This window comes from Prionailurus bengalensis, chromosome B2 (genome assembly GCF_016509475.1).
Source record: "Prionailurus bengalensis isolate Pbe53 chromosome B2, Fcat_Pben_1.1_paternal_pri, whole genome shotgun sequence".
Lineage (NCBI taxonomy): Eukaryota > Metazoa > Chordata > Mammalia > Carnivora > Felidae > Prionailurus > Prionailurus bengalensis.
The window spans coordinates 11,042,005-11,066,180 of record NC_057349.1 but is presented as its reverse complement, the minus strand read 5'-3'; the positions used below and the strand labels follow the sequence as shown (position 1 = coordinate 11,066,180).

The 24,176-nt window shown below is 43.7% G+C and overlaps 1 protein-coding gene across 4 annotated transcripts in view; it reads left to right on the top strand.

The window, feature by feature from the left end:
* Positions 1-24,176, top strand: part of RNF144B (ring finger protein 144B) — a 183,704-nt gene that overhangs the window by 121,639 nt on the left and 37,889 nt on the right. For all 4 annotated transcript variants that reach the window (XM_043590725.1, XM_043590726.1, XM_043590724.1 and 1 more), the window contains exon 3: positions 20,225-20,329. In XM_043590725.1, the coding sequence (XP_043446660.1) occupies positions 20,225-20,329 (105 nt within the window). The remainder of the gene's footprint in view (positions 1-20,224; positions 20,330-24,176) is intronic.

Here is a 24,176-nt window from a genome sequence, read left to right as displayed (position 1 = left end):
TTCAGTATTCTCACTGCTGAAACTTAAAAGGGTTCTGAGGATAATGACTTTGACTTTGTATTAGTCAAGTCACTGATTTGAAATGCAAATTCGATACTCTATTTTCCTACCGTGGAGGGAGCTGCTGCAGGCCAGATAGCATCGGAGAAACAGGAGCAAATTGTAAGAGCGTGAGAAACCGAGTCAGGATGACTCAAGAAGGAGTTGGCTTTCTGGACCCATGATCTCATCCACGCCTAGTGCTCACCACTCAGTTACTCAAGGCAAGTGGTGAGATGTAGCAAGACTGAAGAGCAGCAAAAGGAAACCACACTCTTTGGGCTGAGCATCTCTGTCGTAGCTCCTTTCTGGATGCCAGGATGGTTTCACATCTGAGACTGGGTCTCAAATCTGGTTGCTTGGGCTCCATTGATTCAACGGACACAAAAATATTTATTGTGCCACGGATCGTTCTGACGGTCAAGATATGGTCGTGAGCAATTGGATCAAGGCCTAGTGTTTAGATAGCTCAGATTTTAGTGCGGGGCACAGATACTGACAAGCAGGTACTTGTTGGTATGATGATAGATGCTCTGAGTTAAAGCAGGGCAAGGGGATAGCAAGTGGTGCAGGAGAGGGGTTCCTACTATGCATTGGATGGTCAGGGAAATCTCACCAACAAGGTATTATCTAGGCAGAGACATGGAGGGCCTGGGGAACCGGCTGTATACATATTAGGCAGAAGAGAGTTTTGGGCAGAGGGGAGCAGTGTGGCAGTCTGAAACTGGGGTTGTGTTTGGTGTTCAGGTACAGCAAGGAGGTGTGTGTATGTGTGTGTGTGTGTGTCTGTCTGTCTAGCAGGGGGGACTGTAGGAGACGAAGTCGGAGAGGTAGTGGGGTCTGTCTGGAGGACCCTGCAGACTATCGTAATTATGGCCTCAGTCTCATGTGAGAACAGGAGCCTTCGGAGGATTTTAACCCACAAAGTTAATGTGATTTAATCATGTTTTAAATGGATCACTGTGGGGCGCCTGGGTGGTTCAGTTGGTTAAGTGTCTGACTTTGGCTCAGGTCATAATCTCACGGTTCATGAGTTTGAGCCCCACGTTGGGCTTTGTGCTGACAGCTCAGAGCCTGGAGCCTGCTTCGGATTCTGTGTCTCCCCCTCTCTCTGCCCCTCCCATGCTCATGCTCTGTGTCTCTCTGGCTCTCAATAATAAATAAACGTTAAAAAATTTTTTTTAATGAATAAATATTAAAAAAATTAAAAAAAAATAGATCGCTATGTTAATAAGGGTTATCCAGAGAAACAAATCCAACGAGATAGATGTACATATCTTCAGTATGAGATTGTGTGTGTGTGTGTGTGTGTATAGAGAGATTTATTATAAGAAATTTGCTTGTGCAATTATGGAGGTGAAGTCTCATGATTTGCTGCTTACAAGCTGGAGACTAGCTGCAGGAGACCTGATGGTATAGTTCAAGTCTGAGTCTGAAGGCGTGAGAATGAGGAGAACCCCTGGTGTAAGTTCCTTCCTGAGGGCAGAAGATCAGTGTCTTAGCTCATGTGGTCAGGCAGAGAGAATGAATTCTCCCTTCCTCTGCCTTGTGGTTCTGTTCAGGCCCTCAGCTTATTGGACGAGACCCACTCACATCAGGAGGCAGTCTGCTTTCCTCAGTCTACTGATTCAAAAACCAATCTCATCTGGAAACACCCTGATAGATGCACCTAGAAGTAATGTTGCCCAAATATTTGGGCACCCCTTGGCCTGGTCAAGTTGACACATAAGATTAACCATCACAGTCACCCTGGCTACTGCATAGAGAATTAACTACAGGAGCAAGGATGAAAGCAGAGAAACTAATTACAAGACAAATATAATAATCCAGACCAGAGGTCATAGGGCCTTGGACCAGCAGGTGGTAGCCACTCATGTCTTTGGGTCCATTTTCTTTTATATAACATAGGGATAATAATAAATCACCTAAAGTTATAGAGGAGATTGCAGTAGATAATCTGGGTAAAGCATTTAGACCAGTGCCCATAATGTAGCTAGTGTGTATGTAGCTCTCTACATAGTCTGATCATCAAAATTTTAGTCTGATCATCAAGATTTTGCTTGAAAACCTCCAGGATAACACTGACTATTCAATTATGGAATTTTAAACCCTAAGCTGTTTTTTCTTCTACATCCATTTGAAGCCTATTTCTTTAAAAAAAAATTTTTTTTTAATGTTTATTCATTCCTGAGAGAGACAGAGACCGAGTGTGAGCTGGGTGGGACAGAGAGAGAGGGAGACACAGAATCCAATGTAGGCTCCAGGCTCCAAGCTGCCGGCACAGAGCCTGACATGGGGCTCGAACCCATGAACCGTGAGATCATGGCCTGAGCTGAAGTCGGACGCTTAACTGACTGAGCCACCCTGGCGCCCCGAAGCCTATTTCTATATAAATTCTACCTATTAGTGCTGGTTCTGTTGAAATCTAATTTGCATTCTACTCACCAGCTCTGTAATGTTCGAATGAGGCTTATCTTACTGTTTAGGATAAGATTACTCATTAAAAAGTCCCACAGTGCTCTATCCGTTGTGGGAATATTAATAAATAGTACTTCATTCCCCTCCCTCCACCCCTTTTTGTTGACACAGGCTTTGGAACAAGATTCATTTGCACAACATTCTTGCCTTTGATCATAGGTTGAACAAGTACTTCAGGCTCTTCTATATTCTCTTAGGAAAGCATATGGTATCAGGATAGGGGGGCGGTACTAGAATCTGGAACAAGATTTGATTTCTTTTTCACAAAGAAGGTTATAAAAAGATGGTATGTTGGCAGTCTGTGTTGGTATGTTATGGAGACTCTCTCTCTCTTTTTTTTTTCCCCAAAGCATACCTTGCCAAAGTTTAATTTTTCAAACCACATATTGGAATGCAATAGGCTGGCCAAACATGCAAATCACCATCAGAGAGAGCAGGCAAAGTGGGAGCACAATGAGAGAAGTTACCCTTACATCCACTGAGTCACCCAAGTTTATCTGTTTGTTCTTTTGTTGTTACACCTTTATTCCAATTTCCCCCAAGTCTGTTCCCATCTTGATCTGATGCTATTCTTCCATTTGACACTGGCACGTACCAGCCACGGTGCTGTGGGCATAGACACATGGGTGCCGTGTGCATCCCCCATGATTAGTCTGGCTCGCATGGGGGAGTACGGTGTGCTATGGGAGCATCAGGGAAGCCACTGAAACTAGACCTGGGGAGGTGAGGAGGGTTTCCTGTATGGCTGAGACCAAGAGAGGACTAGGGGGTTGCTTGATGGCAGTATTGGTGGGGCTGGGATAGGAAGAGTACCATAGGGAGGAGACGCAGCCATGTATGAAGGCACAGAGCCAAGAAAGTGGGGCACACTGAGGCACTGAACTGACAGAAAGCCCTGGAAAGTACTGTGGGAGGCATGGGGTGCTTGGGCATGAGGTTGGAGAGGCGAGCAGAGACTGGATGGGGAGGGTCTTGTATACCTTGTTACAGAGCATTATGGAGCCACAAAAGGCTTTGTCTGGGAGTGGGGTAGGGAAGGTGGCTCTGCAACAGAGTGGATAATGGTCTGAAAGGGAGCAAACGGGTAGGGTGAAGGAAAAAGGCTGGTGAGAGCTCAGAGAACACCCCCCTCATCCACACATGCTGCATTGACTATGGTAGACTGCCGTTTTGAGGTCTGGAGTATGAAAGTTATTTTCGTGTGCCAGTTTCTCCTTCCTATGCATTTGGATACTAATGTCAGATTTCTTAAAATGTTGCTGTCAAAATGCCACTCCTGTTATTCCTTCATGTGCTCCTGTTTGAATCATCTTCCTTGGGGCTGTCACAAGTTCTGTCGCACAACATCCATTCAGACCACCTTCTGCTGTGCCTCTCACATGAGGTATTGCATACCTTCATGTCTTTTCTTTCCAGAATCTTCGTCCCTTCTTCCTTTAATTCCTAATGCAGTCTTGTTGCCTGGTCAGGGCAGTTACAAGTCAACAAACACTTATTATGACAAGAGAATACTAGATTGGGGGCATTTATTGGTGAAAAACTCAAACATGGTTCTTACCCGGGTGGCATTGGCTACCCTAGTGTAAAACAAGCATCTCTTTCCTGAGGGCATTCAGTATTAAAATCGAATTGAATAGATTTCATACAGATCTCTGCATTGCCTTACTTTCCAGCCATCTGACCGAGATCCATTTTATCCCTCCATCCAGATTCAAAGTCCACTGAGGACAGAAGCCCAAGAAGAAAGGCATCACCAATGATCAGTGTTGTCATAGTAAAGTAGATGCACTCACCCACCTTACCTTTTCAAAGAAAATTTTTTTTCATGTTCATTTTTTGAGAAGAGAGACAGAGTATGAGTGGGGGAGGGGAAGAGAGAGAGGAAGACACAGAATCTGAAGCAGGCTCCAGGCTCCGAGCTGTTAGCACAGAGCCCAATGTGGGGCTCGAACCCATGAGCCATGAGATCATGACCTGAGCTGAAGTCAGACACTCAACCGACTGAGCCACCCAGGTTCCCCTTACCCACCTCATTCAGCGCAAGGCATTTCATCCATAAAATGATGACCCAAATCAGTCATTAAAAAATATCCCTACTTTAAAGATCATGAAGTAGATATACAGTAATCCCTTGTTTACTAGCGTAACAAATTTTGGGGTTTGTGCGTTCACATTTTGAAGTCGACTCAACCCTCCCTCCCAAGCAAATCATTTACCCGATTGCCAAGTCCCTAAAGTACTCAGGGCAGGGACATTGACCTTGCCGGAAACAGAGAGCTACTCTGGTTAATGTGACGACTTCTGCAAAGTTTGCAGTAATTTCAGGGTGGGATGTATAGGGTTTTAGTTCCTCTGTTTATGTCTTTGTAGAAATAGGAAGTCAACAGGCAAATGAAGGCCCCAAGGGACAAGTCAGAAGGAGAGGGCACATGGCTGATTTCTCACTACTCTTCTGTCCATCCAGAAGGGCTTTTGGTCCCAGACTTTGACTTCAACTAAAACGCAAAGGTTTTGGTGACCAATCCCTTGTACGCTGATGGGGTAGAGAATGTAACTAGAAATATGGTGAAACCTCAGTTTCTGTTTTTCTTCCTTCTCACCCCATTTTTCCATACCCTCTCTCTCTTTTTTTTTTTTTTTTAAGTTTGTTTAAGAGAGCGCACGCGTGCAATCAGGGGAGGGACAGACAGGGGGACAGAATCCCAAGCAGGCTCTATGCTGTCAGCACAGCGCCCCACACGGGGCTGGATCTCACAGTCCGTGAGATCATGACCTGATCCAAAATCAAGAGTTGGACGCTTAACCCACTGAGCCACCCAGGCGCCCCCTATTGTGGACATGCTTCTACGTAACGACATATAGGCCCACCTTCTTTTTTAAGTGTTATATAGTGTCCTGTGGGATGACTGTGTCAAAATTTATTTAATGAGGCCCTTCCTAATGGCCAGTGTTTGCTGTTATAAATAAAAACGTTTGTACTTGTATAAATGTCGAGCTGTACCTATTAAGGAAAAATTCCTAGGAGTGGAATTACCTAATAAAAAGGCATGTGTATTCTAAGCTAATATGTATTGCCACATTGTCTTCCCAAACTGTTGTGTCAACAGCCCCCACCAGATGGGTAGGAAAGCCCCCTTCTTTGACGCTCTGGGTATTTTCAAATTTTTTACCTTCTGTAATCTGAGACGTGCAAAGAACACATCTCACTGTTGAATCAGGGCTTCCTCTTTTAAGGAGGAAGCAAATTGTGGCAAAAGAATCCTATCTCGTGAATCCATCTTTAAAAAATACATGGTATGTCCAGTGCCAGTACAGTTTCAGCTGATTTTAAACCATGGTACTCACAGTATTGTTAGAAAAATGGGTCCTATCAAGAGGAGTATGTTCTATGTCGGAGACATGAATGAAGTAGAAAGCATTATGCTTATAACGTTGGTCCTCACGTTGGTGGGAGATGCATTATACCACAGAAGCGTTTACCTGCACTGGTAAGATGTTGCCATGTAGGAAAAAAGAACTTATAAAAACTTAGACAAGTTGAACCCAAAGAGGTTGTAAGCTAACTAGAAAAGTTAGTTAACGTTAAACCTCCATTTTCTGGGTATTTAAGTGTATCAACAAGGATTGGTTATGCGATGTTTTTCAGATATGCCTGGCACCTCTTGGAATCAGGCTAGGCCCAGTCGGTGCCTCATTTCCATGGAGATAAATGGCTCTGTGTTCGCCAAAAACCTCAATGGTTTTGAATCATTTCCCATCCCCAGTAGGGCAATCCTTTTGGTTTGACTCTTTTGGTAAGTGTTGGTGAGTTATTAGCCACTGGAATGTAGGGTTTTTATTTAGTCTCTTTGATCCTCGGTTTATTCATCTATTAAAAAAAAATCAAGGAGGGGCACTTGGGTGGGTTAGTCGGTTAAGCATCCGACTTCAGCTCAGGTCACAATCTCACGGTCTGTGGGCTTGAGCCCCGCGTCGGGCTCTGTGCTGACAGCTCAGAGCCTGGAGCCTGCTTCTAATTCCGTGTCTCCCTCTCCCTCTGTCCCTCCCCTGCTTATGCTCTCTCTCTGGCTCTCAATCTCAATAGTTGATTAATAGTAAATCAACATTAATTTAAAAAAAATCGAGGAAAGACAAGGCATTTAAGTACCTGCCATGTAATAGGTGTGAGAGTATTTTTTTTTTCCCCTCATTTACTCTTACTCTCCAATTTACACATTAAGCATCACAGGATTGAGCCCTACATCAGGCCCCTCAATGACAGTGGAGCCTGCTTGGGATTCTCTCTCTCTCTCCCCCCCTCTCTCACTCTCTGCCCCTTTCCCCTACTCACTGCACATACTCTTTCTAAAATAAATAAAATGAAGAAAAAATAAAATCTATAAATCTAACCCTCTCTATTTACTAGTCATTTGTGTGAATGGGGAAATTCTAGTCCCAGAGTTGCTGTGAAGAGTAAATGAGATAATTTTAAGACACCTATCACAGCTACCACTGGAGCTTGACAGATACTGTCATCCCCATCAGATTCGTTTCTGTAGTCGTAGGCCATTGGTTCCCAAAGGGTAGTCCTCAAAGCAGCAGCTGTGAACTTATTAGAATTGCAAATTCTTGGGGTGCCTGGGTGGCTCAGTCAGTTAAACATCTGACTTCGGCTCAGGTCATGATCTCACAGTTCTTGAGTTTGAGTCCTGCATCAGGCTCTGTGGTGATAGCTCAGAGCCTGGAGCCTGCTTCGGATTCTGTGTCTGTCTGTCTGTCTGTCTGTCTCTCTCTCTCTCTCTCTGTAGCTGACCCCCATCCTCAGCCTACTAAAACAGAAACTCTGGGGGTGGAGCCCAGTGGTCTGTGTTTCTGTCCATCCTCTAGGGGTTCTGATGCCCTGGCCTGGGGGTCTGTGCAGAGCTCTCTTATGGTGAAGCACAAATGAATTGCTCACCATCATGTACTTTCAAATACATTTGCTCTCTCTGTCTCATTTGTGACCACTGACACATTTCTGAAACAACTTGTCATATGGCTTTGACTTATGATGTTTGCCTAATCTTCTAATTTGCTAGAATATGGTGCTAACTCAGGATATTTGGAAAGTGGCTGTTGAAGGATCGTAACTGGGTTAGATTTTTAACAAGACAGTCAAGGGCAGTCTTGGCTGTGCAAGCCTGTGGATTTACTAAGTGAAAGAAAGGGAAGACTGGTTCCAATTACGGCAATTAATATGAAGAAAAGTAAGCACCACGTACAAAATCCCCAGATTTGTAGAAACTTGCTTTTCAGGAATGTCATGTTTTTGCAGAATAAAGTCTTGGGGAAAATTATGAGATGGGGAAATGGTTGCAACCTGGTACCACTTCAGTTATAAGTAGAAAGATATTCTGATTATGTGATGCAGTGGTTGAATTACATCATCTGAATTAATTTTGAATATTACAAGATTGCTCATATTCAACCTAGTCACCGTTAATCCAAGCTTTTCTACTTGTTCAGAGTTCCCTTTTTTTGTGTTTATTTTAGAGAAGGGTGGCAGGGGGGAGGGGGGGAGAGAGAGAGAATGAGAATGAGAATGAATATCTTCAGGATCCATGCTCAGCACGGAGCCTGATGTGGGGCTCGATCCCACAATCTTGGGATCATGACCTGAGCTGAAATCAAGAGTCGTACATTCAACCGATTGAGCTACCCAGGCACCCCTGGAGTTCACATTTCTTCAATCTAATAAATTGTCTTTTGTAAATGTAGCCAAGGAAGTTGGCTTAAGGTTTATGTCTCTTCTAAACTGATAGTACATTGTTTCTCACTAGTACTCTATGCAGAGAAACGATATCGTCTTAAAAAAACTAAGCATCACTATTATCAAACCTCTGGTCATTGATGTGAACTCTTTTGCATGCTGGCTTTGTAGGTTATACCCTGTAGAAAAAAAATGTAGCTCATAATGAGTTAGCTTCCTTATCTCATTTATACAAATGTAAATATTTTTGAAAACTTTCAAAAATTTAGATAATATTTCTGCCATTGATTTTAATTAAGATGGCATTTCATTCTAATTTATTCAAACTCTGGTTTAAATAGTAATACAGATACTGGGGTTTTATATAAACTGTAACACAGATGATTCTAACTCTAAGGAACATTAAAATATGTTCACCAAAATTAAAGTTTGGTGAACGGTGTAATTTGTTTTGTTTTTAACGTAAAAATGTGTACAACAGGGGCGCCTGGGTGGCCCAGTTGGTTAAGTGTCCGACTCCTGATTTTGGCAAGGTCACGATCTCACAGTTCATGAGATTGAGCCCCTTGTTGGACTCTGTGCTGACATTGGGGAACCTGCTTGGGATTCTCTGTCTCCCTCTCTGTCTGCTCCTTTGTCCTCTCTCTCTCAAGAATAAATAAACTTAAAAAAAATTGATACAACAGTTTGTTATGGAACTTTTCAAACATACAACAAAGGTGTACAGAATTTTAACAATAAATATCCATATTCCCACCATATCTTAGATTCTAACATTAAATTTTTACTCTACTTGCTTTATCCTTCATCTATCCACCCACCCATCGTATGGATAAATGGATACGGATGCTCGTTGTTAATTCTGTAGTAAAATGTGAGGACCACATTCTTTACTAGGCTTACTTGGATTGGTTGAATATTTTATGCAGATAAGTTGCATAGCCCTATATCATGGCTCAAGGTTTTTTTGACCCTTTATTAATTTGGTGTTGGCTTTCTTTCTGTATTGCTAAAGGCCTTATGTGTGTTCTGGGAGAGTCAGAAAGGCTGCCTGAGAGTTCAAGTAGGGATTCTTTAGGTACACAGGAGGAGGGGAGGAAGACAGCGATAAATGAGTTCAGTGGAATCTCCCGATGTTTCATCCGGGCTGTGTTTATTCTCACTGCCTGTCTTAGGCCTGTTGGCTGGGACCTCGGGGCCAGCTGAGGGCTGGCAGTACTGAGGGCTAATGTTTCTTTGGAGGAAATGGAAGGATGTAAACTTGGCCAGGCTTCTTGTTTTCTTTCTCCTGGAACCATTGGTTGCTTTGCTGGGTATACGGGTATAAGGTGTGAGAGCACCTGGCACAGACGGATTTCTTTGGAACTAGTATGAAAACTGGGGCTCCCTCCGTTAAGAAAGGTAACCCTGGGCGGAGAGAAGGGAAAGCCTCTGAGAGGTCAGTTGGAGAGTTACTGGATTACTTGTGCTGAAAACAGATCTTTACGACGCTAATGGCTGCTCCCTGCTCTGATCAAAAGGTGCTTACAGTCTAGCAGATTGCATTCACTTCATTGTTGCAGCCTGGATCGGTCTGCAGCATTTCCAGTGCATTTCTCCTCAGGGCTGTTTCCATCACTGAGTTTCTTAATTTAGGTGTTTCATGGTCACCTGATGTAAAGATAGAAGTGTTTGATCACTCTTGCTTGGTGGGAACTGGAGGTACTTTTTACTGGGGCCAGACTTAATCTCCCATATTGAATGACTGTTCTCAAACTTACAAGGTGGATCTCAGTACCGTTTTCCAAAAACAGGAACAGCACTATTTTGGGTTTAGTATTAAAAGGATCTCAATTAGAGCTTTAACTTTTGCACATGTGACTTCCTTCTTAGGCTTCCTTTACTGTTTCTTCTGGAACTAGCTGAATGCAGGTATTCCCTATGGACATGTTGGTTAGAAAGGATTCTTTCGGTGGGTGATGGGTATTGAGGAGGGCACCTGCTGGGATGAGCACTGGGTGTTGTATGGAAACCAATTTGACCATAAATTTCATATTTAAAAAATAAATAAAATAAAATTAAAATTAAAAAAAGAAGGCAAAAAAGGATTCTTTCCTTCCTGTGGAGCTCATATTTCTGAATATTACAAAATAACTTAAAGGCAGTGATAATGGACATATCTTCCTTGATTAGACTTGAGAGCATGGATTGAATTGAACTAGAGGTTTTCAGACTTGGTTGCATATTGGAATCACTGAGAGTTTGAAAACACTGATGCCAGTTTAGCAAGACTGCAAGATCAGTACACAAAAATTGGTTGTCTTTTTGTACACTAGCAAAGGATAATGTATTGGCACATTAAGACAATTATTGGCAATAAGTTCAAAAGGAATAAAATACTTAGGAATAAATTTAACAAAAGAAGTACAGAATTCATACTCCGAAGACTACAAAACATCACTGAAAGAAATTCAAGAAGACTAAACAGACAGACACTCAATACTCATGATTAAGAGACTTATTAATACAGGCATACTTGGGAGATATTGCACATTTGGTTCCAGACCACCACAATACAGCAAATATTGCAATAAAGCAAGTCAAACAAATTCTTTCATTTCACAAATGCTTTCATCTCAGAGCGTATAGAAGTTATGTTTACACTATACTGTAGTCTTTTAAGTGAATAGTAGCATTGTATCTAAAAAAAAAGCTATGCACATTGCTTAATTTAAAAATACTTTATTGCTGGAGCATCTGATTCTGGATTTCAGCTCAGGTTATGATACCAGGGTCGTGGGATTGAGCCCTGTGGTCGGGCTCCACCCTGAAAGTGTGGAACCTGCTTAAGATTCTCTCTGTCTCTCTCTGTCTCTGTCTCCCTCTCTCTCTCCCCCTCCCCTCCCTACCCCTCTTCTCCCCTCCCCCCTCCCTCCCTCCACTTTTCCCCTGCTTGCACTCACACACTCTCTCTGTCTCATAACAAAACAAGCAAAACAGCAACAACAGCAACAAAAATACTTTATGGCAAAAAATGCTAACCATCCTCTGAGCTTTCAGCAAGTCATAATCACCAATCACAGATCCCCATAACAAATATAATACTAATGACAAGGTTTGAAATAGGGCAAGAATTACCCAAATGTGACACAGAGACATCAGGTGGGCAAATGGTGTTGGAAAAATGGCACTGATTGGCTTGCTCGGTACAGGGTTGCCATGAGCCTTCAGTTTGTAAAAAATGTAATATTTGTGAAGCACAATACGTGAGGTATGCCTGTATTGTTAAAATGGCAGCAGAATGGATCTGCAGGTAGGATTCCTATCAAAATCCCAAAGATCTTCTTTGTGGAAACTGGTAAGCTTATCCTAAATTTCACATGGGAAATTAAGAGTCCTAGAATAGCCAAAACAATCTTGTAAAAGAATAAAGTTGGAGGAACCTTCTTCCCAGATGTCACACTTAACTGTAGCACTATGATAATCACAACTATGTAACACTGCCTTAAGGATAGACAGGTCGATCCATGGAATAGAATTGACAGTTCCAGAAATAACTTTTCATGTTCATTGTCAATTGATTTCCATCGAAGGTGCCAAGGCAATTCAAAGCAGGAAAGAATAGTTTTTCAATAAATGGTGCTGGGATAACTGGATGTCCATTGGTGAAAGAATCAAGTTGGACTGTTTCTTCACACCTTGGACAAACATTAACTCAGATAGATATGAACAAAAGAAAAAAAATTGGACTTCATCAAAGTTAAAAACCTTTATGATGGACATCCTCAAGAACATAGAAAGATAAGCCACAACTTGGGAGAAAGTATTTGCAAACCATATCTGATACGGGACACCTGCAGAGTATACAAAGAATTCTTATAGCTCAATAATAAAAACTCAAATAACCCAATTAAAAAAGGGCAAAGGATCTGAATAGACATTTATCCAAACAAGTCTGGATCAAAGAAGTCTCCCGACTTTGGGTGCCAGTCACAAGCCCTGGTTGTTAACTGCACTTTTGATTGGACATGAATCAGAGGTTCCCATGACGACCTCCTTGGCTTCAGTGGATTTGCCAGAGGAACTCGGAGAAGCATTTTACTTACTAGATTACTGGCTTATGATAAAAGGCAGAACTCAGGGACACCCAGAAGGAAGACACGCACAGGGCAAGGTGTGGGGGAAGAGCATGAAGCTTCCATGGCCCCCGAAGTGCATCACTCTTACCAAATCTCTGTGTGTTCACCAACCAGTAAGCTCTCTGAAACCAGCCTTTTGGGTTTTCATGGAGGCTTCATTACATAGGTGTGACTGATTGAATCAATCAATCACCAATGGCCAATGATGTAACCTCCAATCTCTCTCCCCTTCCTGGAGCTCGATGGGTAGGACTAAAAGCTCCGGCCCTCTACTCATGGGGTTGGTGCCATTAGCAACCAGCCCGCAGGTGACTCAGGGGCATCCCAGAGTCACCTCATTAACAAAAAGACACCTTTATCTCTCTTGCTACTCTGGAGATTCCAAGGGTTTTAGCAGCTCTGTGCTGGAAATGGGAAGGATGTATTTGTGTTTCTTATTATAAATCACAATATCACAGCAGCCCTTCCCATCAGTGTCCACTAGTTTCCAGTGTTTCTTATCTATTGAAACATACCTGTCTTCTATCCTTTCAAAATTCTGCCCTCTGCTAAGAAACTACTGCCCTATCTGACTAGCCTGTGTTAAAATCCTCCTGCCCTAATTATTTGTGAATGGTGACCGGATCATTCTAGAGACAAGGTTTTCATCAAAGAAATGTAAAGGTTGAAATTTCTTGTAATGTTGACAAAGTGAACTGTCAATTCTGAGTGGAGAGAGTGAGATTTTCATAGGTACATAATTATATACACCTAATTTTTAAGTCCTAATCATAATGAGTGCTACAAAGGAGACATAAAGAGTGTCTTCAGTCTTGGAAGGTTTTAAACAGGTGACAGAACGGATCAGATTTAGATTTTCTTAAGTTTGTTTATTTTGAGAGAGAGAATCTGAAGCAGGCTCCACACCAAGTGGAGCCCCGACTTGGGACTCGATCTCATGAACTGTGAGATCGTGACCTGAGCCAAAATCAAGAGTCGGACGCTTAACCGACTGAGCCACCAGAGCACCCCTCAGATTTAGATTTTATAAAAGTTCCTTTTGACGTCAGTGTGGAGAATTAACGAGAGGCAAAAACAGATACGTGAAAACTAATAGACGAACTAAGGCCGAAGCCCAGGTAAGGGGTAATGGAAAGTGGCCTAGGGGCGGGGCAGAAGAGCTTGAGAGATTTGAACAGTCCTAATCAGTACTTCAGAAGAGGGATGGGTAGGACTTCGCAGTGTGTTAAGTCATGCAATCATGTGCTCTGTAAGTACCTTCTACGTGTGTTTTCTTTTTGGATCCATCAGAGAATAAGACAGTGTCCCTGTACTTGGAGCTGAATTTCTAGGGAGCCAACAAGATGATACACAAGTAATATTAAGTGCTGTGAAGAAAAATCAAGCAGGGTGAGAAGGCCTGATGGGAAGGAAAGGTGGGCCTTTTTAGCCAGTGAGGCCTATCTGAGGAGGCACCACTGAGCAGAGTCCTGAAGGACATGAGACCGAGCTGTCTGGGGGGAAGGGCATCCCAGGGAGAAGACATCAAGAGCAGGTCGGACATGTAGTGAGCAGATTCCTATTCCCAGAGTAAAGGAATGTGATAGAAATGAGCTCAGAGCAGTAGCTGGGAGTTAGAACAGGTAGGACCTTGTGAACCGTGGTAAGGAGTTGGAGAGGCCGTCTACATGAGATGCACACTCATTGGAGGGTTTGGGGCAGGAGAATAAAACATGATTTATATTTTAGAAAGGCATAGAAAGAGCACCTTGGCTTCTGTGTGGAGCAGAGGCCAGCAGGAAAGCTATCGCAGAGGTCTTGGAAAGGGGTGACTGTGCCTTGGAGTGGTGAGAGATGTTTAGGTGTAGGACACGTTTTGGTTGTAGCATTTGAGAAAGAGAGGAATCCGGGACGTCTTCGTTTTTGTTCTGGCTGAGTAACTGGGTACTTGGTTCCATTTACTGAGATGGGGAAGACCGGGGGGATGTGGGGCAGCAGGTCAGGTGGGGAAGGGGGATTCAGAAGCTCTGGTAACTGTGAGGGCGTGGTTAGACAGCCTGATGAGGACATCTCCTAGGCATTTAGTGGATGCGGGGGTGAGAGAAAGAGGTGCCATAGAGGATCCGTACGTTGCTGGGGTGCGGCTGGGTGGAATCACGTGCCATTCACAGAGCGAGAGAATGCAGGGCAAGGACAGGATTTGGGGGAGAGAACAATCCTTATTATTACACATGACGCTTCAGGGCCTGAGAACGTTTCTGTGTTCTACCACATTAAGTGGAATGTCGACTATTTCAAGGAAAAAACCGTTTCCTTTTTTGGGTCATCCGTATTTTCAAAAAGTACTGTTTAAAACATTTCCCTTAGAATTTATTAGCTGTTAGGCATATTGCATATTTAGGCATCTGTTTAATGTTATTACTTAATGGAATGTAATTTAAAAAAAAGTAAATGAGAGTTGATTGCATACACTGCAAAGGAGCAGTGGGCAGGACAGCAAGGAGAGATGGTCTCCAGGAAGCAGAGGTGGTGGGGGCTGTGCTTAAGGGGAGAGGTGGGGGGTATGGGAACATCTGGAATTTTCCTTTTTTGGTACCAGTACCCGGTTGCAAGTAGCCCATTGGTCAGCTAGGGCCTCTGGCTGTTTTGAGGGGCTCACTTAAGGAGCCTGTTTGCGTTCAGCTCAGTGGTCACCGTGGGCACTTTTCTCTTACCCAGGTTTCCATTGCTCAAGCCTGTTGCCTAAGGCAGTCTCCGCGTTCCCCCCAGACAGATGGACAATGACAGATCTTTGGCATTTGGGTGGAGGTCTCCTCTTCACTAGCTGCTTCATTCGGGAAGGGGGCGGGGATGTACACACTATCCCTCCCTAAATGTGTCCGTCCACCAAGGGTTCTGTGCAGTTAGAGACCAGAGCATGGTAGGTATTAGATTAACGTGCTGATAGGCGAGCTAGGTGAAACTTTGTGGTGCCTGGGTCCGTGGGATACAGCGGGAGGGGACCCTCATGGTATGGGCTGGTATCTTTGGTGAATCTTCACTTGTCTGTGGAACTGTGGGATTCACTCAGACGTGTAGGGATGATCTTGCCCGTAGATCAAGATGGTGGCCAGATCCGTGGGGGGTAAAGGGAACCTTGGGGGCCCGAGTCAGCCATGAGACCACAGCGTGTGTGGATTCGCCCTGGCTGAGCTGCTCTTGCCAGCTGGGAATGGAGCCCTTGCGGGTGGGGGTAGGGGGAGAAAAGGGGTCTTTGACCCTCACAGGCGGGGACAGGCTGACCTGTTTGCTCTCAGACCTTCAGGCCACACCAGGGAGCTGCCCTGGCCAGAGACCTTCAGTTGTCTGAGGAGGACTAGGGGGAGGCCTAGGAAGGGCTGCAGAGAGAGAAAGGAGAGGGAGGGAAGGATCCCTCTGAAGGGCAAGAGGACCAAACCCTCACCCGTTTGGGCCTGGGCATCAGGGTGGTTCCCCCTGGGGCTTCAGATCCTCACCCAGGAGTAACCGTGGCAGGAGGTGGTCAGTTCTGCAAGGAGTGCTACAGTCCGGCCACCAGAGAAAGTCCCCAGAACCGGGGGCGAGCCCTGACCCCGTCCTGGCAGAGGTTCCCCGGGAGGACCCCCAGATGTGGGGTGACCATCCGATGGAGGCCCGAGTCGCAGGTGGTGAAAGAATTCACCTGAGGCGGGACTAGGAGATAGACGTTTGTAGAATACACCGTGAGGGAGCGGCAGGCAGGATAGCGGAGGAGGGGCTGTCTGCCTAGAAATGTCATTTTTGTTTTTTAATGTGACTCCATGGTGGTAGTTTTCTTTTTTCTCTTTCTTCTGCCTTCATTTACAGTCGAGATGCTTCAGCCAGAGGTCTTGAGGAAGAGAGGGAGGGTTTGAGGTTCAATTTTTAGTGAAAGGTAACGAAAGACATCTAACGAACTGAAGGCACTTGAAAATTCAATAAGAAACAACCACCGGGTCTTGTCCCTCTTTGCCTTTGACTAGAAATGCAGCCTCACAGTGATGGGGAGTCAGGTTCTGTCATCGCAACACTTGGCAGCTTATGGTACTTACCTCCGTCTCAGACCAGTGTTTCTCAGAATTAAAAAAAAAAAAGGGCGTGTAGGGTATATACATACATATTATACCCTATAGTCAGTGTATACAGCTGTAACTTCTCTCCTAAAATCATGGTTCACGTAGTGTCGTGGCCACGAGAGTCCTTGATGGCAGCTTGAGAAGTCACTGGGTTTACATGTCGTGGTTGTGGTACCTAAGAACATGACATTAACAAATAGAATATCTGTTGCAGGGGCGCCTGGGTGCCTCAGTTAAGCGTCTGACTCTTGATCTTGTCTCAGGTCATGTTCTCACAGTTCGTGGGTTCAAGCCCCGCATTAGACTGTGTGCTGACAGTGGGGAGCCTGCTCGGGATTCTCTCCCTCCCTCTCTCTGCCCCGCCCCTGCTCACTTGCTCTCTCTCAAAATAAATAAACTTAAAAAAATTAAAAAAAAAATCTGTTGTAAACTCTTGGGAAAGCTTATAGTTCAATTTTACAAGTTTGCAATATACATTGCAATGATTTTTTTTTTTTTTTTTGCCTGTACAGGCTCACATAGTCTATAGTTTGTATTTAACTCTAAGCTTTTTCAGTAGATGCAAATAGTTCTTTTGTGATTTTTTTTAATGTTTAGTTTTGAGAAAGAGCATGAATGGAGGAGGGGCAGAGAGAGGGGGGATACAAAATCCGAAGCAGGCTCCAGGCTCTGAGCTGTCAGCACAGAGCCCAAAACAGGGCTCGAGCCCATGAACTGGGAGATCATGACCTGAGCTAAGGTTGGACGCTTAACCAACTGAGCCACCCGGGTGCCCCTGGATGCAAACAGTTCTGAGCAGAGGCTTGAATAGAGGTATGTATGATGTTCTGTTACAAATAGCTGTTCTGTTTATGGAGCTTCTGTACCACAGTGACTTAACTGGTTTTCTGAAGGGAGTGGAGAAAGGGTAATGTCAGAAGGTCAAAGGATTAACATTTCCCCAGAAAGCTTCCGCTAGAAAGTCTAAGATCATGTGGAGGTAGAAATAAAACCAAATACCCTGCAATTTAAGAATTTTGAAAGGGTTCCCGTATACAGTATTCCAGGTTTGTGTTTGTGTGTACAAGGGTTTTAAGCCCTGTAAGGTAACCATAACAGGTATTGTTGTTGCTTGTTTTTTCAATTAAGAGAAGCGAGTCTGGGGAGCAGTTTAAGTAACTTTCCTCTTGTCACCTGATGGAGTGGAACCATGGCTAGGGCCCAGATATTCTGATAGGCGTTCATGGCACAGTTCACTCTGTTTTCTCAGATACCTCCCCCCTGAGCCTAGAGACCGTACATTTTCAGAGTCTCTCTGCTCAAATGTCAAGGGGCAGCTGTGGGCATCAAGGTGGTCACACTGGAGTCTGTGTGGCACAGGGATGGCAGAGAGGTCCTTAGGAGCAGAGCCGGCGGACAGGCCTTCGCGTCGTTGGTTCACTTGTCCCTTGGGGTGGCCCTCCTTTCTGTGAGCCAGCTTTGCTGCTCCACTCGAGTTTGGCCTTGCACTGAAATTCTTCCCCGCATTTCCTTGCTCTGGCTCTCCTGTGTTTCCCCTTCTTTTTGTTACAAGAGACCATTTTAGCACAGTAACTCCTAGAGCAAATGATCGTTCACCGTTGTCTCCAACAAGAAAGTAAGAGCTAAAATACAGTACCTATATGCAGTCCACTGCCGGAGGAACTTCTTAGAAGGACCCCTGTTCCCAGATGTCTTTATTCTCCAGTTCATACCAAATCATCTTTTCTTTTCCAATTCATACTGAGCATCTCCCCATGTCTTTAAACACCATTTGAAAACATTTTTCATGATTCCTCAGTATTCCATTGTATGAATTTAGTATAGTTTATAAAGTGGTGATCATTTATAATTGGGTTCAGAATGGGTTCAGTATTACAGCATCAGTATTCTGACCATAGAATTTATTTAATATTAAGCTTTAAAAAATTTTTTTACTTTGTTTTTTTTTTTAATGTTTATTTTTGAGAGAGACAGAGCATGAGTAGGGGAGGGGCAGAGAGAGAGGGAGACACAGAATCTGAAGCAGGCTCCAGGCTCTGAGCTGTCAGCACAGAGCCCAACGCGGGGCTTGAACTCATGAACCACGAGATCATGACCTGAGCCAAAATCAGACGCTTAACTGACTGAGCTACCTAGGTGCCCCTATTAAGCTTTTTTTTTTTTTTTAATGTTTCCTTATTTTGAGAGAGAGAGTGTGTCTGTGAGTGGGGGAAGGGAAGACAGAGGCCCTGGGGCGGGCGGTGCGTGGAGAGAGAGAATCCCAAGCAGGCTTCACAATGCCAGCATGGAGCCCAACATGGGGCTCGAACTCACGAACCCTGAGATCATGACCTGAGCTGAAATCAAGAGTCGGATGCCTAGAAGACTGAGCCACCCAGGTGCCCTAGTAGTTAAGCTTTAATAAAAGGTTGGTACAATAGCAATATTTGTAATGAGGCAGGTTGATACATAAGTGTATAAATTTGAAAAATCTGAACTCAGTTTTAAATGATCACCACTTTATAAGAATCATTAATTCATCGACTAGCTTATGTATTTTTTCGGTGTTGTCCTCCAGCATGTGTGCTTGACCTTTTGTCATGCACACAGAGCTCACCAATTATGAGCAAATTAGTAGAAATTGAGGAGTCAACTTCTGGATTTCCTAAGAGTTCTGTCTTCTGGAACGGTGGCCCTCAATCTCCTGTGGGTGTGTTGGGCTGGGTTGGGAGGGAGAAGGGGGGAGTTGGAGTTTTCCCTTAATGCTGCCAGCCCCTCTCCTGCCTTCTCAGTCTGACCCCGTCTTCATCCACTACCCATGATCCAAGTACAATAGGCAGTGAGAAGACTAAGTTTGTTCTTGGTATTATCCCTCTTCTTTCTGGGTTTCTTTTTTCAATCCAATTTCTTCTTTCCCCAGGTTCTACTCAAACCTCCTCACCAAAGCATCCACCAAAGCCCATAGTTTTGGGAATGTCTCATTCTCCCAAATTGTCTTTGACATTATATTTCCCAGCTGTATTTACTATTATGAGTGTTCCTACATAAGTCAGTGCCTTCATCTTACAATTGACCCTTGAACCACACAAGGGTTAGGGGCCCTGACACCCCTCCCATGAAGTTGAAGATCTACATATAACTTCTGACTCCCCCAAAACTTGCCTACTGTTGACTAGAAGCCTTCCTGATAAACAGTTGATTAGCATGTTTTGTATATGTATTATATACTGTATTCTTGCAATAAAGTAGGCTACAGAAAATATTAAGAAAATCATAAGAGAAAATACATTTGCCGTACTATACCGTATTTATTAAAAAAAACCCTACATATCAGTGGGCCCATGCAGTTCAAACCTGTGTTGTTCAAGGATCAGCTGTATTTTGATTCTGTCTGGCTCTCTCTGCATGAGAGTCACAGGGTTCTACTTTGGGGCAAAGGACTACTAGGTAAGAACGGAATTAGGAAGTCATAGAAGTTAAAAAAAAGAAAAAGTAAAAATAAGGCATTTGCCATTAGTGCAAAAGAGTGGTTCTTCTTTGCCAAACCTGTGGGGGATAAAATGTGTGAGCGTACAGGAGTTTGACTTGTGGCCTTGAATAAACTCGATATTGAGGTCATACATAATTAATCGCCTGTCTTGCCTTCTTTCCAAAGTGATGGCTCTTACTGTTCACACTTGGGATAACTGATGTTCCCTGAGTCCAAGAGCCCCAGGACTGCCAAGGAAGGAAGAAGAGGCAGCAGCAGTTACATAACCTTGGTGCTACTGTAATGCGATGGGTAATTGTCTTTTTTTCTTCTTAACTTCTAGTGCTTGAAGCAGTACCTGCAGCTGGCAATCCGAGAGGGATGCGGGTCTCCCATCTCTTGCCCCGACACGGTGTGCCTCGGCCGCGGGATCCTGCAGGAAGCGGAGGTATGGATGAGTGCCGTGACCTTCCCCCTTTCCTGTTGACATTATTCCGTAGGATCTTGACTCTTGATGTACTTCCCCACCAGGGAGTCTAGACACAAAATACAGAGGCTAACTTTTTAAAGGAGTACTTGATTTCTGCATACCTATGGATCCTTCATATAAGGTGTTAAAGCTGTATCTCAGATCTGTTTATAAATGCCGTCTGAGTGTTGGAGAAGCTCTAGAATGGGCGAAGGTGCTAGAAACCACATTTACCAAATGTGTGGTACGGAGGCTGAGTAACGAGGAGTCTTGTAATCTTTAACACTTTAAAGATAAACAGATGACAGATTTCAACCAGTTATAGACATTAGAAATAGTGCCATCCTACAAAGGTAGAGTGAGTCAGATGATTTCCACAGGAGTTTCGTTTGATCTTTGTCGGGCATCAGAAATGTCTTTTTTGAGTGAGTTCTTCCCCCATTTTCTTAAGACTGTGATCTGTCTCTTTGCTTCGTTTCTTCAATCCCTGATCATTAGCTTGCCCTTGAATCTGCTTTTAATCTTCAAGTCCTGCTCACTTTAAATCAGAGGATAACCAGCTCTTGCCCGTTTTGGGGAAGTTTGTAAGCCTGGGAAAGAGGGCCCAAGAAACAGAGGAAATCAGTTATTCGTTCAGCAAATACAGTATGCCTGCTGTGCATCAGGTGCTCTTCTGGAATCATTCGTAGCTGGTATACCATCCAATCCCTTCACCAAACTTAGGAAATGGGAGCCCAGAGGGTTTAAGTAATTTTCCCAAGAGTGCGTATCTAAAAAGTAGAAGAGCTAGAATTCTAATCCAGTTCTTTCTGGCCACCATAACTATTTGGCTTTAAGAGTGGAATGAGGTAGGGGCACCTGGGTGGCTCAGTCGGTTAAGCATCCAACTTTGGCTCAGGTCATGATCTCATGGTTCATAGGTTCAAGCCCCACGTTGGGCTCTGTGCTGACAGCTCAGAGCCTGGAGCCTGCTTCGGATTCTGTGTGTGTGTCTCTCTCTGCCCCTCCCATGCTTGTGCTCTGTCTCTCCCTGTCTCTCAAAAATAAATAAACATTGAAAAAAAAAGTGGAATGAGGTAGGTAGATGATATGATAAAGGACTTGGAGACTCAGTGGTATGTATATGTGTATGTAGAAATATATACATATATATGTGTGGATATGTATGCGTGTGTGGATATGCTTTGTTTACAAATACATATTCTTTTACATATATATCCTTTGATCTGTAAGCTAAACAGTCCAAAAGATGTTAATAGACCCTTTGTAACCATTCTGCATCTGGGTCTCCCATGTTTGGCTTATACACTATCACTGACGTGGTGCAAGTAAGCTTGACATGGTTTTTAGGGAAAAATGAAAAGAATACATAATGGTTTAGAAGTGATTCATTTTAGGAAAACCATGAAATAATTGAATTTTTTGATAAAAAAGTAATATTGAATACATAATCCTGAGGTGAGAAATCTTGGTTACTTTTGTTTGAGGAAGGGGTGGAAGGAAATTAAAGTGGAGAAAGATTGAGTTAGCTACCAAGGATACTATTGATTTGTACAACTTGGAAATGGGTTTTAAAATAAGCCTTGGGGGTTCAGGAGCATCGTTCTATGCACAGTCCTTCTAGAAAAGATGCTTCCTCTTTGATTTGCTTCTCTGATACTCTCATCAGTGAGCAGTGTTTCCTAAGCATGCAGTGACCTGTGTCAGGTCAGGATAGAGACGTGAGTAAGGCCGGCCCAGCGTTGCCCTCCTGAAGCTTCTGATCTAGCAGAGTGGCAATTAACCTGGTGACAAGTAAGATAGTTCTAGTAAGTCAAATGCCTGACATGAAGCAGGCAGCAAGAGCTGTGTCTCGTAGGAAATCCTAGTTAATTTATGTATGCAAAGTCTATTAAAAATAAGTGAAATGAATAGTTTGATGAAGTTTCAAAGGCATTTGAAATGAGCCACATTCCTGTGTTCTGGACCTTGAGCTCTCCAATCCAGTAGCTGCTAGCTCCATGTGGCTGCTTACATTAAGATTAATTAAAATTAAATAAAATTAAAAATTCATTCCTTTGGTTGCACTAGTCATGTTTCAGGTGCTCAGTAGTAACCACACGTGGCTCATGGTGGCCCAATTAGACACCACAGAATACAGCATCTCCACCATTGTGGAAAGTTCGGTGGCATGGCGGGTTCTAGACTTTTAAATGGATGGTAACCACTAGCCACGGATACTTGGGTTATCAAATGTTAGAGCCCATGTGTTTAGGCGAGTGAGTGAAGACGGTCCGTGGTTTGTCTTGCCGTTCTCTAGAACAGAGTTCGACTTTTCTGATTTTCTTAGTATAGAATTTTCTTTTCACACTCCCCTGCAGTTCTCACCCCTGTCTTATTTCTTACCCTTTTCCTGTTGTACATCCTCATTCACACTTCCCTGGTACTCTGTGTACCCAGTTTGACTCTCAAAACGGTTTTAACTTTTAGGCTGTACGGAAACCAAACAAACCCATAGTGTCTCTTAGAAATTACCAAAGGCTATTTGACAAAAAACAGAACAAAAACATCCTCCAAACTAAAAACTATGGTTATTTCTTCAATTCCTTAAAGTCTGTTTCCCATTAGGTGAGCAAGAAGGCACCCAAGGCATTAAAGGACCGTTTCTGTACCCACTTGCTGAAGAGCCTGACTAAAGATGGGCACGGATGTGTAGTAATCAAAGTTCCTAACCAACTGGCCACTTGTGTTTTCCCGCAGAGTAAAATATTGTGAGGGTAGTAGTGACAGTCTCTCATTTTGAATTGAGACATGAATAGGGTATTATGTTAGAGATATTTGGTAGCTTTATCAGTTTATATGGGGCCACTTGTTTTTAAAAATTAATTTTTAATTCATTGATTAATTTGGAGAGTGTGAGCAGGAGAGAGACAGAGAGAGACAGAGAGAGAGAGAGAGAGAGAGGGAGAGAGAGAATCTTAAGCAGGCTCCATGCCCGATGTAGAGCCCAATGTGGGACTCCATCTCAACTCTGGGATCATGACCTGATCCGAAATTGAGAGCTGGATGTTTAACCCACTGAACCACCCAGGCATCCCTGGGACCACTCCTTTCAAAGCAGATACCACATACACGTGAACTTGGGCTGGACCATCTTCCTTTCTGGCTTCATTTACATCAAGCTTTCTCTTACATAGTTATTATTATAATAGATAGCTCTTAATCCAGATATGATCAAGTATATCACAATGGCGTCACCCAACTCATTGCTTGACTGGATTCTGTCTCTATAACTACTTACTCTGCCTTTAAAAAAAATGTTTAATCATACAGGTAATGCAGAGACATACTTTGCATGTTAAAAATAATGATAGTTAAGACTCGAGTTCCCTTGGTGTTGCTGCTGTTTATGTTTCCATGTGCGTGGTTCTTCATCATCCATTGTCTTCTAAGATGCATGGTAGCGTAACATTTCTTTACCTTCAGGGGACGCCAGCAATTTAGGCTCTTTTCTCCAAATGCTTTCCAGTGTAGATCTCACTCACATGGTTGCCTGTGCTCCTGGCGTCCGCCTCCTGTTCGCTGTGGGTCCTGCCTGCCTTCCTACCGCTTCCTATGAGCTCAGCTGTGGCTCTGCCCCTGCACTTTTGTTTATCAGGAGTAGCTTCATTAGCAAGACACTTAATGCCCCATCCAAGTACCCTTGGCTTATGGAGGAAACAGAAAAGGCATCTTTTCTTGCACGTCACGCGAGTTGGTGGGAGGCGGTGGCTACAGGTCACCCCGCTGGGGGCCCCGGAAGAGTAAAACTTGGCCTTCCTTGCACCATCAGGTACTGCCGGCCGTG